This window comes from Doryrhamphus excisus, linkage group LG19 (assembly GCF_037039965.1).
Source record: "Doryrhamphus excisus strain RoL-2023G ecotype Guam linkage group LG19, RoL_Dexc_Guam_v1.1, whole genome shotgun sequence".
Lineage (NCBI taxonomy): Eukaryota > Metazoa > Chordata > Actinopteri > Syngnathiformes > Syngnathidae > Doryrhamphus > Doryrhamphus excisus.
In genome coordinates this window covers 15,442,854-15,457,313 of record NC_136375.1, presented here as the reverse complement: position 1 = coordinate 15,457,313, position 14,460 = coordinate 15,442,854, and the positions used below count along the sequence as shown (strand labels likewise).

The 14,460-nt window shown below is 44.5% G+C and overlaps 1 protein-coding gene across 3 annotated transcripts in view; it reads right to left on the bottom strand.

Moving 5' to 3' along the window:
• Window positions 1–14,460, bottom strand: part of syne1b (spectrin repeat containing, nuclear envelope 1b) — a 104,133-nt gene that overhangs the window by 8,035 nt on the left and 81,638 nt on the right. For all 3 annotated transcript variants that reach the window (XM_078799050.1, XM_078799051.1, XM_078799052.1), the window contains 21 exons: window positions 14,255–14,409; window positions 13,166–13,313; window positions 12,996–13,090; window positions 12,120–12,354; window positions 11,853–12,047; window positions 10,052–10,177; window positions 9,831–9,986; window positions 9,502–9,660; window positions 6,891–7,057; window positions 6,668–6,830; window positions 6,401–6,588; window positions 6,184–6,334; window positions 5,932–6,114; window positions 5,723–5,860; window positions 3,626–3,817; window positions 3,229–3,556; window positions 1,462–1,530; window positions 840–955; window positions 634–760; window positions 341–552; window positions 43–243 (listed from right to left, as the gene is read on the bottom strand). In XM_078799050.1, the coding sequence (XP_078655176.1) occupies window positions 43–243; window positions 341–552; window positions 634–760; window positions 840–955; window positions 1,462–1,530; window positions 3,229–3,556; window positions 3,626–3,817; window positions 5,723–5,860; window positions 5,932–6,114; window positions 6,184–6,334; window positions 6,401–6,588; window positions 6,668–6,830; window positions 6,891–7,057; window positions 9,502–9,660; window positions 9,831–9,986; window positions 10,052–10,177; window positions 11,853–12,047; window positions 12,120–12,354; window positions 12,996–13,090; window positions 13,166–13,313; window positions 14,255–14,409 (3,504 nt within the window). The remainder of the gene's footprint in view (window positions 1–42; window positions 244–340; window positions 553–633; window positions 761–839; window positions 956–1,461; window positions 1,531–3,228; window positions 3,557–3,625; window positions 3,818–5,722; window positions 5,861–5,931; window positions 6,115–6,183; window positions 6,335–6,400; window positions 6,589–6,667; window positions 6,831–6,890; window positions 7,058–9,501; window positions 9,661–9,830; window positions 9,987–10,051; window positions 10,178–11,852; window positions 12,048–12,119; window positions 12,355–12,995; window positions 13,091–13,165; window positions 13,314–14,254; window positions 14,410–14,460) is intronic.

Sequence of the window (14,460 nt, the reverse complement as noted above, 5' to 3'; positions counted from 1 at the left end):
TGCACCTCCGGGCACGATCAAGAAGAACGAGCGGCTCCTTACCCGACACTGCATGAGGGCTCCCTGCAGTGAAGACCTCCACTCGTCCAACGAGGTGGCCAGTTTGTCCCAGTGGTTGTTCATGTCTTTCAGTTTGGCCTGCAGATCTCTGGACTCCTCCGTGTCCGAGCGCACAAAGTCTGTGCTGCACAGGTTGATGGACAGCACGATCCCCTTACGCTTGTCCCAGGCCCTCTGCAGCTCCTGGACAAACACAACATTCTTCCCAGTGTTTCTTCAGCACTGCCTTAATGCTCTCGGGGATGGAGTTGAGTGTTACTGTTCCAGCGTCCACTCTCACCTTGAGCTTTTTGATGCGGAACTCGATGGTCTGGATGTCGGTGCTGAGGTCCAGCCTCCGCTGCTGCTCCAGCTCGTGGCCCGCCTCCCTTAGCCAGGTGCAAATGTTGCTCAAGTCCGAGTGGAGCTGTTGCCACTGCTGCTGGTTCTGCTTGGCGCGGATCTCTTTGCTGAGGTCTTGGGCCTGCAGGAGCTCCCAGCGTTCGATCACGCCTGAAAAAAAAAAAAAAGAAAAACCGAGCACCCTCAGGCAATGAGGAGACGCAGAAGGCGGCGAGAGTTGGAGAGACTCACCTGATGTTTGGGACTCCGAGCTGCTGGGATTGGCCAGTCCAGACGCAGTGTCCTCTTCCTCTTTGAGCTCGTCGCCCATCCTCTTTACCGTGTCGATGTTGCCTCGACACTCGCCCAGCAGTCTCATCTGCAGCACACAACATGGACGCAGTCGGGTTTGGAGTACCTTCAGAGATAGATGTAATCGCGAGATGTACATCACATACGTATCCGATGTACGAGGCATCCAGGTCCGTGTGGCTGCGGACGCCGTCGCTGTGCTGCAGCTGGAAGTGCCCGCCGTCGGTGTGGTGAACGTGCGAGTCCGTGGAGGCGACCTCCCCTGTTGACGCAGCGTAAAATGCTCATCAGAAGGTAACCACCGCGGCACATAAGACCGACATAAAAAAAAAGGTTCCATCCAGATAGAGATGCAGGAAAGGCGGTCTTGTTGACAACCTCGTGCGTCTCTGTGTGGGCGGAGCCTGTGCCACAATCACTAATCTGACATCCTCTTCGTTAAGAGAAGAGTTTGATTGACAGGACCACGACATGCTTGAGCACAGAAAGAGGTTATTAGAGCCACAGCACCAAAATAAAAGCAAAGTGAGAAAGCCACATTGAAGAAGAAAAAAAAAAAAAAAAGAGACTTGGGCTCACTTCCATTTTTTCTTGTCCAAATTTAAACTCCAAAGATAAAAACGAAAGTGAGCCTGGCTGTGTTAGAAAGTGTTGCTACATGTGCCCCAAAAAGTGCGGAAATCAACAGAAAATCCCAAAGTGGTGAAAAGGCTAGTTCTGGTTATTCCCGAGCCCTCAAGGCATGCTGGGGGTTAGCATGTAGCCTACCAGCTGAGGACCTCAGTGTTTGCTCTGTTAGTCTAACAAAGGCCTCCTGGCTCTCTGGGATCACTACATCTGGAAGACACATGGTAAAGTACACACATTCAGCACCGGACTCGCTTTTGGCCACGTTCACCCGCTCTCAAGTCTCAGGGAATTGAACGGATCCCGACTGGACCGTTCGGGTTGTCTTAGTAGACGTTTGGCTTCACATAGCAAGTCAGACTAGATGTAGATGACGTGACGTTAGCATGGGAAGCCCGACGTTTTCTAAGACAACCAGAACGGTCACGTTGCATCCATTCGGGGCCCTGGTGATTCAACGACCCGGATGTTCACAGGAAGCCAACCTGTGGGTTTGATCCTTATTGAGGTCCACCACCAAAGAGGGCACGGTTTACAGAGGTAAACACTGGTACATGATATACATACAGTATATGCTTGGTGTTGGGCCTTCACACCATCAGAATCACTTCAGTGCATATTATTATTGTTGTTTTTCATTTCGTGTTACTTGATTTCTTGATTAAATCTAAAACAGTTACAATTAGCATTTTCCAGAGGGAGGGCAGAAGGCGCGAGAGGATTTAACACAGCCAAGTGTAATCTTAACCAATGAAATGAACGCTTTTGTTGTCTTTAAATGCGCAGGGCCCACTGGACTGCTCATCACAAGCCACATTAAAAACAGCAGCAGGCTAATCCCAGCATTGTGTTTATGATCCACCAGCATTCATGCTCGGTCGTTGCCAATTGGGAGAACCTTTGATGGTATATTCTCAGAGGGAAGGAGGGGCGTGCAAGCACACAGCCACGGAGATGAGCCATGAGTGGACGACACAAAATAAGAGCCCTTTATTCTAAAACACGGAAGCTGTTTCTTCCATTTCTGCTGTTATTTGTTCCTTTGTTTTTGTCCATTTATTCCTGTCATATAACTTTGATTAAATCTCATACAGTTACAATTAGCATTTTCGAGAGGGAGGGCAGAAGGCGTGAGAGGATTTAACACAGCCAAGTGTAATCTTAACCAATGAAATGAACGCTTCTTATTGTCTTTAAATGCGCAGGGCCCACTGGACTGCTCATCACAAGCCACATTAAAAACAGCAGCAGGCTAATCCCGGCATTGTGCTTGTGATCCACCAGCATTCATGCTCGGTCGTTGGGATTGGAATTGGGAGAACCTTTGATGGTATATTCTCGGAGGGAGGGAGGGAGGGAGGGGCGTGCAAGCACACAGCCACGGAGATGAGCCATGAGTGGACTTTTCACTTCTAAATTGTTGATTTGGGAGGGGCGACACAAAATGAGAGTCCTTTATTCTGAAACACGGAAGCTGTTTCTTCCATTTCTGCTGTTATTTGTTCCTTTGTTTTTGTCCATTTATTCCCGTCATATAACTTTGATTAAATCTCACAGTTACAATTAGCATTTTCCAGAGGGAGGGCAGAAGGCGTGAGAGGATTTAACACAGCCAAATGTAATCTTAACCAATGAAATGAACGCTTCTTATTGTCTTTAAATGCGCAGGGCCCACTGGACTGCTCATCACAAGCCACATTAAAAACAGCAGCAGGCTAATCCCGGCATTGTGCTTGTGATCCAGACTGCTGAGCCAGCACGAATAGCGTAATAATAAGAGTAGCGGCAAGCGACGCTTTAAAGCGCATGCAGGGGCAGATAATAAGTCAATATTGTGCTAATATGTATTTTTTACTGTGATGTTGTGAGCGAAGCAATGCTAGTAAAGATCGTAAAAGTTTGATTGACCTGACAAGGCAGGGGCAGGCCGGGGAAGGAAGTCCGCCTCCTCGCTCTGCTGCTCTCTGAGGGCCCTGCTGGCGCTCTCCAGCCCGCGGCTCAGGTCGTAGTCGTGATCCCACTCCAGGGGGATGGAGTCCACGCTGGCCGGGGTGTCCCTGCCCGAACACTCCGTCCTCAGCTGAGCCGCCAGAGAGGCCGAGCGTCCCGAGGACGGCAGAGGGGACAGGAAGCCGTCGCCCAAACGCTCGCTCCACGGCAGGCCGGACAAGTCCCCGGGCTCGTCCAGCTCCAGCTCGCGGTCCGAGAGCGACACTTCGGTGTCATCCTCTGCCAGCTGAGAAGAAGAAGAAGAAGAAGAAGCTCGTGCATGGAATCTGATCACTTGAAGACTTCCATATCTTACAGGGAGGCGAATGAGCTTCTTGTAGTAGCGCTCCACTCGACCAAACACCTCCTGGCAGTAGCGCTGAAGCTCCTCCAGCTCCTCCTCGATGACGGCTGCATCCAGCGGCTCACTCTTCTCGATCAGGGCCTCTCCCTGGTGGAAGATGCTCTCGATCTTGGCGGTGGTCAGCGAGATCTCCTGCTGGAACGACTGTGGGATATGAAGGACGGCGCAAAGTGGGGAAAAGCTCAGCTATGTTTTGAACCACAAGTGCAGGACTTGATAGAAGTGTGGCCTGGAGTCCGAGGAATTATGATTTATATTTACATGATTTATTTTAGGAATTCATTTCAACTTTTTGCCACGGCAGTCTGCTTATAACGTGGGGCAATGCATGAGGTTCTTTATTACCAAAGCTTTTTTTTGTTTGTTAAAATATGCTTTTAAAATAAATTCAGTTCATCAACATTATGAGAAAAATATAATATTATTTTAGAAGCAAAAAAAATTCATATTGATGCTACTTTTTAAGTCATTAATATTATTAGAAACAAACAAATCAACAAATCTAGTTGTGATTTTTGGAAAAATTACATTGTGGAAAAAAGTCAAAAAATATTGATAAAAAAATATAAATCATAGTCAAAATATTATGGGACTAAAGTTATAATTATGAGACAAAAACATTCAGCAAGGAAATTGGAAAATTCACACCAAAAAACAGCAGCAAAAATGCAACAGAAAGTTATTTCCTTTCAACTTAAATAGCCAAAAACTTACCACTTCCACACGGATAGGGAGGATAACTATTACCAGTTATTTAACCTTTAACATGAACATTAATCAAAGGTAATAATTTTTTCTGGGTACATGATACCATACAGCATCCATATCAAACTTGCGTGGGCCGCACTAACATTAAACTTTCATATCAAGGCGGGGGGCCTCAAACTAGTATCCTGCGGACCACATTTGGCCCGCGGGCCACGTGTTTGAGACCCCTGACTTATCGTCTAAAAAAGAAAATTTATATTGATGCTACTTTTTAAGTCATTAATATTATTAGAAACAAACAAATCAACAAATCTAGTTGTGATTTTTGGAAAAATTACATTGTGGGAAAAAAGTCAAAAAATATTGATAAAAAAATATAAATCATAGTCAAAATATTATGGGACTAAAGTTATAATTATGAGACAAAAACATTCAGCAAGGAAGTTGAAAAATTCACACCAAAAAACAGCAGCAAAAATGCAACAGAAAGTTATTTCCTTTCAACTTAAATAGCCAAAAACTTACCACTTCCACACGGATAGGGAGGATAACTATTAACAGTTATTTAACCTTTAACATGAACATTAATCAAAGGTAATAATTTTTTCTGGGTACATGATACCATACAGCATCCATATCAAACTTGCGCGGGCCGCACTAACATTAAACTTTCATATCAAGGCGGGGGGCCTCAAACTAGTGTCCTGCGGACCACATTTGGCCCGCGGGCCGCGTGTTTGAGACCCCTGACTTATCGTCTAAAAAAGAAAATTTATATTGATGCTACTTTTTAAGTCATTAATATTATTAGAAACAAACAAATCAACAAATCTAGTTGTGATTTTTGGAAAAATTACATTGTGGGAAAAAAGTCAAAAAATATTGATAAAAAAATATAAATCATAGTCAAAATATTATGGGACTAAAGTTATAATTATGAGACAAAAACATTCAGCAAGGAAGTTGGAAAATTCACACCAAAAAACAGCAGCAAAAATGCAACAGAAAGTTATTTCCTTTCAACTTAAATAGCCAAAAACTTACCACTTCCACACGGATAGGGAGGATAACTATTAACAGTTATTTAACATTTGACATAAATCAAAGGTAATAATTTTTTCTGGGTACATGATACCATACAGCATCCATATCAAACTTGCGTGGGCCGCACTAACATTAAACTTTCATATCAAGGCGGGGGGCCTCAAACTAGTGTCCTGCGGACCACATTTGGCCCGCGGGCCGCGTGTTTGAAAGCCCTGACTTATAGTCTAAAAAAAGGTTTTGGAAGCAACGTTCCTGCAGTGACACATCAGGGCCAGAAGATGGCGGTGCTCTTACCCTCAGCTGCTTGATCTTGGCCTGGATGTCGCACTCGGAGAAGTGCTCGATGTTGGTGAGCTGCAGGTCCATCTCGGTCAGCCACACCAGGATGGCGTCCCTCGCCGTCTCAAACTCCTCCCTCTGGCTGATGAAGTGCTGGAAGGGAAGCGGAGACACGGAGACACGTGTAACGTGTGACCAAACACGTCGTTTGCGGCAAAATGCACCTTGAGCCTGCGCAGGATGGACGCCACCCTCTTCTGCAGGTTGTCCCATCGCTGGTTGGCGCCGTGCGCCATCTCTTTCAGGTGACAGGACGCGTCGGTGCGGTTTTCTCTGGCCAGGCGGCGGTACTGCTTGTTGATTAGCTCCAGCTGGGTGAGGCTTTCGTGGACCTGCCTCTGGAAGGACTGTGGAAGACATGGGACTTCGGAATAGCTAGCATGCTAGTATGCGACATTCTGTTTTCCAGGATGTACCTCAAACTTCTTAAGTTCCTCCTTGGCGACGGTGTACAAAACACCGGAGGAGTTTGGAAGCGCAGCCGTCGTCTCCGAGGTGGCTAGCCACTCCTCAAAGCGTGAAAAGTCCTCCAGGAATTTCTGCCACAAACGCCACGTTTCTTCGATCCTGACAAAGAGACGTTTGAGTGCGAGAAAACGAGATCGGATTGCGTGCGTCATGACTGCGTCCTACTTGAGTCTCCTCTCCACAGAGGAGGCGCAGATGCTCCTCCAGCGGCGGTCCAGGCTACGCGTGGCCTGCTGGATGGAGTCGCACTCGGCGTCGGTGGCACAGGCGTCGCAGTCGTGCAGGAGCACCTCGCACAGACTGAGTACCGACGCCACTCCCGTGCTGTGCTTCTCGATGTCGCTCTGGAGCTCCTGTGCGAGCACAAGAACACAAAGACGCTCGCACCGGAACCGGAACCCCCGTGCGGCAACAAGCCAGCTCGCGGCCTACCTGCTGCTCGTCCAGTTTGCGCTGAATGTCTTGGAAGTCACAGGCGTCGTAGGCGATGGGTCGGGACAGCTCCGTCTCCATGTGGGCCAGCCAGGAACGCAGGCTGTTCATGTTCTTGTCCAGCTGCTGCACGGCCACCAGAGTTTCCCTCAGCTTCTTCACCCTGATAGAAACATTTGCAAAGTTAGCGGCATGGAATCGGACTCGGCGTTGAGGTCCTCACCTGGCGCGGACGAGATCCAGGAGGTGCTGCCAGCGCTCGTTGACTTTACTCAGCTTGTGTTCCATTTCGGCAGCTTTTCCCGGGTGGCTGGCCCGCGCCAGACGCTCCCCCAGCTGGTGGAGGTGCAGCTTATTCTCCTCGGCCACAGAGATCTCCTCCTGGTAGTCCTGAAAGGTTCATGAAGAAGACCGGGAGCATACAAATCTCATCATTTGGATCTCTGTGTGACATCACAGTAAGCCGACGGCTGTAGGCCCCCCCCCTGTCAGAACCTAGCGACGCCCCTGATTTTGAGTGATCTGCTATTTTGAACGCTCTACTGCAAAAACGTTGGTCAAAGATCCTCTATGACAGGAGTGCTCCAATATTTTGATTCCTCTATTGCTAAAACGCGAGTCAAAGATCCTATATTTTGAAGGATCTACTGCTAAATCCTCTATGACAGGAGTGCTCCAATATTTTGATTCCTCTACTGCTAAAACGCTAGTCAAAGATCCTATATTTTGAAGGATCTACTGCTAAAACGCTAGTCAAAGATCCCATATTTTGAAGGATCTACTGCTAAATCCTCTATGACAGGAGTGCTCCAATATTTTGATTCCTCTACTGCTAAAACGCTAGTCAAAGATCCTATATTTTGAAGGATCTACTGCTAAATCATCTTATGACAGGAGTGCTCCAATATTTTGATTCCTCTACTGCTAAAACGCTTGTCAAAGATCCTATATTTTGATTCCTCTACTGCTAAAACGCTAGTCAAAGATCCTATATTTTGAAGGATCTACTGCTAAATGTTAGTCAAAGATCCTACATTTTGAAGGATCTACTGCTAAATCCTCTATGACAGGAGTGCTCCAATATTTTGATTCCTCTACTGCTAAAACGCTAGTCAAAGATCCTATATTTTGAAGGATCTACTGCTAAAACGCTAGTCAAAGATCCTATATTTTGAAGGATCTACTGCTAAATCCTCTTATGACAGGAGTGCTCCAATATTTTGATTCCTCTACTGCTAAAACGCTTGTCAAAGATCCTATATTTTGATTCCTCTACAGCTAAAACGCTAGTCAAAGATCCTATATTTTGAATGATCTACTGCTAAATCCTCTATGACAGGAGTGCTCCAATATTTTGATTCCTCTACTGCTAAAACGCTTGTCAAAGATCCTATATTTTGATTCCTCGACTGCTAAAACGCTAGTCAAAGATCCTATATTTTGAAGGATCTACTGCTAAAACGCTAGTCAAAGATCCCATATTTTGAAGGATCTACTGCTAAATCCTCTATGACAGGAGTGCTCCAATATTTTGATTCCTCTACTGCTAAAACGCTAGTCAAAGATCCTATATTTTGATTTCTCTACTGCTAAAACGCTAGTCAAAGATCCTATATTTTGAAGGATCTACTGCTAAATCCTCTATGACAGGAGTGCTCCAATATTTTGATTCCTCTACTGCTAAAACGCTAGTCAAAGATCCTATATTTTGAAGGATCTACTGCTAAATGTTAGTCAAAGATCCTACATTTTGAAGGATCTACTGCTAAATCCTCTATGACAGGAGTGCTCCAATATTTTGATTCCTCTACTGCTAAAACGCTAGTCAAAGATCCTATATTTTGAAGGATCTACTGCTAAAACGCTAGTCAAAGATCCTATATTTTGAAGGATCTACTGCTAAATCCTCTTATGACAGGAGTGCTCCAATATTTTGATTCCTCTACTGCTAAAACGCTTGTCAAAGATCCTATATTTTGATTCCTCTACAGCTAAAACGCTAGTCAAAGATCCTATATTTTGAATGATCTACTGCTAAATCCTCTATGACAGGAGTGCTCCAATATTTTGATTCCTCTACTGCTAAAACGCTTGTCAAAGATCCTATATTTTGATTCCTCGACTGCTAAAACGCTAGTCAAAGATCCTATATTTTGAAGGATCTACTGCTAAAACGCTAGTCAAAGATCCCATATTTTGAAGGATCTACTGCTAAATCCTCTATGACAGGAGTGCTCCAATATTTTGATTCCTCTACTGCTAAAACGCTAGTCAAAGATCCTATATTTTGATTTCTCTACTGCTAAAACGCTAGTCAAAGATCCTATATTTTGAAGGATCTACTGCTAAATCCTCTATGACAGGAGTGCTCCAATATTTTGATTCCTCTACTGCTAAAACGCTAGTCAAAGATCCTATATTTTGAAGGATCTACTGCTAAAACGCTAGTCAAAGATCCTATATTTTGAAGGATCTACTGCTAAATCCTCTTATGACAGGAGTGCTCCAATATTTTGATTCCTCTACTGCTAACACGCAAGTCAAAGATCCTATATTTTGATTCCTCTACTGCTAAAACGCTAGTCAAAGATCCTATATTTTGATTCCTCTACTGCTAAAACGCTAGTCAAAGATCCTATATTTTGATTCCTCTACTGCTAAAACGCTAGTCAAAGATCCTATATTTTGAAGGATCTACTGCTAAAACGCTTGTCAAAGATCCTATATTTTGAAGGATCTACTGCTAAAACGCCAAGTCAAAGATCCTCTATGAGAGGAGTGCTCTGCTGTTGTGAAGACTGCGTCAGAAACGCAAATTAGTTGTTTTTTTTTACCTTGCGCAGCCGCTCGATCATCTCCTCGATGCTGATGTCTCCGTTTTGCGACACCTTGCTCTCCATGGCGGTGAGCCACTCGCACAGCTCCTTGTACTTGTCGCTGAAGACGCTCCACTCGTTCAGCTTGTCGCTCACCTGCTGCGCACGCAGGGAGAGCTGCAAACAGATTGCAGACGCTGTGACCGCCGAGCGATGAACGTGTGGTTTAGTGCGTTTCCTGCGTGGGAGTGTATGAGCAGCACACGCAGGATGCACACGGCGTGCAAGGTTTCGGTGCACGCGAGAACACGCAAAGCTTCAGAGTCAGATCAAAGCTGGTGCGTCACCTGCTGGCAGATTTGGTCCCACATGCGATGCAGCAGCTCGATGCGCTCCTGCAGGGCGCTAAGGTCCTCGGCGCTGATGTAACACGACAGCGACTCCCTCAGAACGGTCAAGTGGGACAAATCTCCCGTCCAGCCATCGATGGTTCCCTCCAGGTCCTGCAACGTGGACGCGATTCTAAACTAGTAAACAAGATGACTAGAAATGTGGCATCAGACTCTACCTTGCAACGCATCTGCTCAGCCTGCAGGTCGTCATGGTGATCGGGAAGAGGCTGCGACAGCTGACGTTTGAAGGCACGAAGCTTTTCCAGAGACCCACCGATGCCTTTGTCGCATCTGTCCCAGTCCTGGAGTCGGTGTATTACGTAGCGCAAAAGTAGCAGTTCAACACATACACAGCGTCTACTTAGCATTAGCGTTAGCATTCCAATCAGCTGATCAGGGAAATATTAACATCTTGCTACGACATTTAGCGAGTGATGATGGATTTATCGTTATTAACACAAATCATGGTCACAAGGGTTGCGAGGGGTGCTGGAGCCTATCCCAGCTGTCTTGGGGCAAGAGGCGGGGTACACCCTGGACTGGTGGCCAGCCAATCACAGGGCACATATAGACAAACAACCATTCACACTCACATTCATACCTATGGACAATTTGGAGTGGCTAATTAACCTAGCATGTTTTTTTTTTTTTACTTCTAAGAGCCAGTGGCATCATTAGGCCTATTTTAAAATATTCTTAAGCCCCTCTAAATAATTTGATATTTTTATAGATTTTTTTCATTGATTTTTTTACATTTTTTTATTATTTTTTTTTACCCAAAAAAATGTCAAACAAATTTTATATAATAGGGCAAAAGCAGGCTAATAAGCAAGCCAATAAGCAGGCTAATACTACCCTACTACTACTACTAGTACTAGTAGTAGTATTACTAATCATTCATTCATTTTCTACCGCTTATCCTCACAAGGGTCTCGGGGCTGCTGGAACCTATCCTAGCTGTCTTGGGGCGAGAGGCGGGGTACACCCTGGACTGGTGGCCAGCCAATCACAGGGCACATATAGACAAACAACCATTCACACTCACATTCATACCTATGGACAATTTGGAGTGGCTAATTAACCTAGCATGTTTTTGGAATGTGGGAGGAAACCGGAGTACCCGGAGAAAACCCACTCATATATACATATGTATTACAAATATATATTATATATACATATATATATATATACACACTACCGCTCAAAAGTTTGGGATCAATTGGAATTTTTTTTGTCCAGTCTGAGATTTTTCTTGGCAGTCCTGCTATGAAGTCCAGCATCCGAAGCATCCTGATACTGACAATGGTGTTTGACGGTTACTATTTAGTACAGCTGTCAGGTGACAACCTGTGAGACGTTTTTGTTTTAAACTACACACTCTCAGATATTTGTCTTCTTGCACAGTAGTAACGTTTTCCTGTCCTTGTTAGACCCAGTTGGCGCTGCTCTCTGAAGGGAGTAGTTTACAGCATGGTAAGAGATTTTAGTTTTAGTTGAGATTTTTTTAGATGGCTTTTCTAATCATCTATTAGCCTTATAAAAATGATGAACTTGGATTAGCAGCCAAAGCAGGAGATAGCTGTATCGTTTTCCTGTCCTTGTTAGACCCAGTTGGCGCTGCTCTCTGAAGGGAGTAGTTTACAGCATGGTAAGAGATTTTAGTTTTAGTTGAGATTTTTTTTAGATGGCTTTTCTAATCATCTATTAGCCTTATAAAAATGATGAACTTGGATTAGCAGCCATAGCAGGAGATAGCTGTATCGTTTTCCTGTCCTTGTTAGACCCAGTTGGCGCTGCTCTCTGAAGAGAGTAGTTAACAGCATGGTAAGAGATTTTAGTTTTAGTTCATTCATTTTCATTGTTTGGGAAATGGATACAAATGTTTGGGAAATGCATGAAAATGTGTTTTATATTTCGAATATAATTATTATTATAACATGAAAAGTATAAAAATCCAAGGCGGTGCATGTGGTCTACCTTTAACAAGGTGCTGAGTTCTTTCTTCTGCTCGTCCAGACAAGCGCTGGCGTGTTTCCATCGCTCCTGGATGTCGGTGAGCTCCGCCTGTAGGGCCAACTCAGCCTGAGCGTCTGCTGACAGGAGGAGGTGTTTGCCAGCTTCCACCGTCAGAATGTAGCTGCCTTGCTGGCGCTGGAGCACCTTCTCCTTCAGCTGTACACGAGATGAATCACTGACTATGTAGAAGGTGCGCCGTCAATGCGTGAAAATGGTCCTGTCACCAACCTGGACGGCGTCCAGCATGGAGCGGGCTTGCTGTAAAGGAACAGCGGTGCCGGGCTGAAGGCCCTCTGCAGGCCGGGAGATCTCCAGCAGCCATTTGCGCAGCTTCTCCACCATCTCCCTGTAGCGCTGCCACTGGCGGATCAGGCTGTCGATGATGCCCCGCCTCTGCTGGGCACGCCGCACCACTCCCTGCCACTGGTTACTCAGCAGAGCCAGCTTCAGGTGGAACTCATTCCTGACATTTGGGAATAAAATACAGACACGTTAGATCAGGGGTGGGCAAACTTTTTGACTCGCGGGCCGCATTGATATGACAAAATTTACGGGGGGGGGGACGACTATATATTTTACACCTAACAGTCCACCTGGTATTATTGTATCTGTAAAATTGTCATGCAATCTGCTATTATTATTTATTATTTTATATTTAGATTTAAATATTTAAAAAATAATAAAATATTATAATAATTACAATAAAATTAAAATAATAATTATTATATTATTATGTAAAATATGCAAATATAACAATATTATATATAATTAATATAATAATTAGCATTAATATAATAATTATAATAATCATAATAGTTCTAATAATAATTATAATAATCTAATAATAATCTTGTGTCCCTTTTTTCAGGAGCACTTTGTAAACAACAGACCATGTCAAAAAAGGAAATTGATAAAAGCATCAAAAGGTTGGCTCAGGCCATGATGCCAGGTTGTATGTTGAGTTTAAATGAAATACTTTGGAAAGATTGGGCGGGCCGTATTCAAACACTTGGCGGGCCGGATGTGGCCCCCGGGCCGTAGTTTGCCCACCCCTGCGTTAGATCGATGGCTCACACGACCAGATTGGAATAGGTTGACGTCTACCTGTCATCCACTTGACCTTGCTCCAACATCCTTTGTCCATCACTGATGATGGAGTGGAGGATCTGCTGGCGGCTGAACATCTCTGCCTGGAATAACTGGAGGACAAGGAATTATGCGGGAATAAATTGACAGGAGGCAGACATCTGCGGGAAATCGGAAAGGACCGCAACCTCGTGGGCCTTCTGCTGCTCCATCAAACTCTGGTAGTTTCCAGAAATCTCCACCGCTAGATTCTGCTCCGTCTGGACCAAGAACTCCATCCACGTCTCGCACTTCTCCAAGAAGGTCTGCTGCTGAAGCAGGAAGGACTGCAGTTTGCTGCAGCAAAAACATCAACATTTATCTTTTCTTGGGTGTCCAAAACTGTCGGTTTTCATTTTATTCTGAAATCCAAAGGAAATACAACTGCTGCAAGCTTTCCGTGCGGGTTATCGTGTGGAACTTTCACTTTTGTGATCCTGTATAGGCAGGGGTCTCAAACACGCGGTCCGCAGGACACTAGTTTGAGGCCCCCCGCCTTGATATGAAAGTTTAATGTTTTTCTGTAACCAGAAAAAATGATGACATTTTTATTTCATGTTAAATGTTAAATAACTGTTAATAGTTATCCTCCCTATCCGTGTGGAAGTGGTAAGTTTCTGGCTATTTGAGTTTAAAGGAAATAACTTGGAGGCTACCGTTCAGGTCGCTGGCTCTCTAGTTTGCGAGTTAGCATGTGTCTCAAGACCCTGCAGTTGCGCAATATGTTGTAAATAAAAAGAGTATAAATGTGACTATAGTCGTGTTTTGTCATGTCTACAGGGCTCTAATAATGCTTTGTTCATTTTAATCTGAAAAAAATCATTTGTCTACCCACCAACTATATGTGGTTTCTTAAGTTATTATTATTATTATTATTATATTTATTTATTACTGATTGATTGATTTTCTTTATTCTTGATTTGTTTATTTATTTTTCATCTTATTTTGTGCAGAAAAATAAAAATGAAGATATTTGAGAACAGTGGAATGTTTTATCAGAGCTTTTCTTGTAGAAAATCGGAACCAAAGCACTGAAAAAGTTTGTATATTTTTCTGTTTTTAATAAATGCGTTTTTTTTTGGGGGGGGGGGACCTGATGAGGCCCAGTCTCACCCAGACCCTAGCTCCAGTGGCCCCCAAGTAAATTGCGTTTGAGACCCCAAGAAGGAGCATAAAAGGTCCCTTTGAAAGTCTATTTTAGAAAGAAATGATATTTTGCAAAGAAATGATCTTCAAACCTGAATCTCTCTGTGGTCTGCGCCGATGCCCCCGACCAGTTCCTGTTCAGGTTCTGCATGCTTTTGATCTCCGAATCGTTGAGAGGGAGTCGGTAACCGAGCTCATTGAGTCGCTCCAACTCCGGGGCCATGCTGCTGAAGTTCATCATGAGTCGCTGTTGAAAGACACCCCCGGTTAGGTTGGTCCGTCATGGACAGTTCGCGGA